The sequence below is a fragment of the Bison bison genome, unplaced genomic scaffold (assembly GCF_000754665.1).
Source record: "Bison bison bison isolate TAMUID 2011002044 unplaced genomic scaffold, Bison_UMD1.0 scf7180017864217, whole genome shotgun sequence".
Taxonomy (NCBI): domain Eukaryota; kingdom Metazoa; phylum Chordata; class Mammalia; order Artiodactyla; family Bovidae; genus Bison; species Bison bison.
Window position 1 is genome coordinate 3,758,048 of NW_011494789.1, and position 2,571 is coordinate 3,760,618.

General features: G+C 55.0%; 1 protein-coding gene across 1 annotated transcript in view; it reads right to left on the minus strand.

Annotated features, from left to right (window-relative positions):
• Positions 1-1,985, minus strand: part of DOK2 (docking protein 2, 56kDa) — a 7,229-nt gene extending 5,244 nt beyond the window's left edge. Inside the window, exons 1-2 of the mRNA XM_010845492.1 lie at positions 1,237-1,985; positions 5-245 (exon numbers count right to left, since the gene is read on the minus strand). Of these exons, the coding sequence (XP_010843794.1) occupies positions 5-245; positions 1,237-1,299 (304 nt within the window). The 5' untranslated portion in view covers positions 1,300-1,985. The remainder of the gene's footprint in view (positions 1-4; positions 246-1,236) is intronic.
• Between the last annotated feature and the right edge of the window lie 586 nt (positions 1,986-2,571).

Sequence of the window (2,571 nt, forward strand, 5' to 3'; positions counted from 1 at the left end):
CCACGCTCAGCGGTGGGGGCTGCCAGGAGGTACAGGCGTTCCGTGGTCTCCAGGAAGAAGGTGCTGGTGTCCCGGGGACTGCTGGCCTCCCCGCTGGCTTCGGATACCCGCAGGCAGTCATTGAGGCGGATCACTCTCCGGGGGGCCTCTCCCCGGCGAGACTTCTCGGAGCCCTCCTGGAGCTCCAACCGGGCCAGTGCGCAGCCTGAACCTCCATACAGTGCAGCCCCGAACCGGCGCCATTTCTGGCCCCAGATGGAGAGATGGTGACCAGCGGGGAGAGGAGGACCCCAGGGGGAGATGTAGGGGAAGATCACAGGAGACCCAAGGAGGCAGAGGGCTTAACACAGGCCTTAAGAGTTAGTATGCGTTGAAGATGCACCCCAAGTGACCCAGAAAGAGGCCTCCAGTGACAGCAGGGAGGAAGCCAGAGGCAAGAAAAAAGAAAAGGCACAGGGGTGAGCCCCATGATGACAACTGCAGGGAGACTGGGTAAGCTCAACGCAGGGAATCCCAGGTGAGAGGCAGAAAGCATGTGAGTCCTGAAGCCCAGAGGAGGCAAGGAGGGCAGCCTGAGAGCCCAGACTGGGGAGCTCCTCTTTCTGCATGAGGCCCCACAGAAGGCCCTGTCCCCAGGAACTTGCTGACGCTCCTGAACCTTCCTGACTCGTGGCCTGAGGCCATGAGAGGGACAGAGAGAGAGAGAGAGAGAGGAACCCTGGGGTGGGTCCCCTGAGGGAAGGAGGACTTCCCTATTCAAAGAGGCCAAAAGAATGAAAAGGAGTTTAGACACAATGGGGCCCTGGCTCCCAGAGAACCCGACTCAAGTTCAAAAGCAGCCAAACGCACCCCACTGGGCAGGAAAGGAGGAAGGAACCTCCACGGCCATCCTGAATTATCCCCTCCACTGTGCAGTCCAGTCCTTCCCAATGTGTCCCAGTGAGGAGAAGTCGCCACAGAACAAGAAAGAGTCAGAGTCCTCTGGTATCCCCTCCTCCTGGGGTCACGGCTGTCAGCAAAGGCCATGATGTGGAGGCTGCTCAAGGGAGCAAGTGGCTGCTAAGGAACGAGCCCTCCCAAGCTTGTGTTCTGCACCCAGTGTGGTAGATGGCAGTCTCCATCACCCCATAAGGGTTTTGGAACATTCCAGGGCCTCCTCTCCTCTCCGGGGAGTCGCTAGCACCCCACCTTCCACCACCTCTCAGCCCAGCCCCACACCAACGGTGCTCTTCTTACCTTCCCAAAAGTCTGCTGCTGCTGGAGGTACAGGAAGCCCTGCTTCACCACCACGTCCTCCATCCTCGCAGCATCCCGGGGCCCCTGAGCGCCAGCTCTCCCCTTCCACACCCACCCGCTCTCGCTCCTCTCTGCCCTAGGTTCCCCCTTCTCTCAAGTTCATTTCCTCTCTGCCTAGAGTTTTCTGCACTATTCTCGGCTGCTTGATGACGACAGGCCGATAGGCCCTGTGGTTTCTTGCTCTGTGTGTGTGTTTTCTTTCTGACGAGTGGGTTTCACATTCAAGCTTCCTGCATTTTCAGTGAGTGAGAGAGAATTTCCAAAAAGCCCAACTCTAGCATTTCACTGAACGCAGCTCAGGGACAGAGGCCAGCGGGGGGGAGTCACCAACACAGGGTGGCTGGCCCTCTGGAACAGAGACCCAGAAACAAAAATTTGACTGTAAAACCAGGAGCCGAAGGCTCCGCCATGCTCAGCCTGGATGGTTAGCATGATGGAGCTAGGAGACACCTGAGAAATCAACCAGCCCAACATGCTCATCTAAAAATGAGGAGACTGAGGCTCACAGAAGGGCTGAGGACAGGTTCAAGGCCACCAAACCGGAAACCAGGTCTCTCAACTCAGCAGGAGCTGAGCCACACATGCACACTGGACACATTAGCCTCAGTACTTTCACACACTCTGCTGAAATGGTTTCCCTCTGTGGGGACACTCCCTGTCTCCCACAATGACACACACACACACCACCTCCTGAGCTTCTAGAAACATGAATGTCTCCACACTGAAGCAAACTACACTCCCCAAGCACATCTCAACTGTTGGAGACCACCTTCCTTTCAACCTTTGTGAGCATTGTAAAGACACTCGAATTCTATCTGGAGGTTATAAGTTACAATAGCAAACTCTAACATTAAAAAAAAAAGTTTCATGGTTATCAAATGTGCTTCACAGTTAGCAAAGGTCCCAGGTCCACACAGTCTCCAGACACACTTTCTACCCTTGGAAGAAGGAAGGGCAGGTGTGAACCCACCTGTTTGCAAGTCTCCTAAAGTCACAAGGCCAGAGGAGGAAGTGCCAGGGTAACTGATCTTTTAATTGAACAGTCTTTTTATTGCTGACCTCCAGGATGCCTCGTGGGCTGCAGTCCATGGGATCAGAGTCAGACACGACTGAGTAACTGAACAACAACAACAGATGCGACTGGTGGTAAAGAACCTGCCTGCCAGTTCAGGAGGAAAAAGAGGCGTGAGTTGGATCTCTGGGTCCAGAAGATCCCCTGGAGGAGGGCATGGCAACCCACTCCAGTATTCTTGCCTGGAAAATTCCATGGACAGA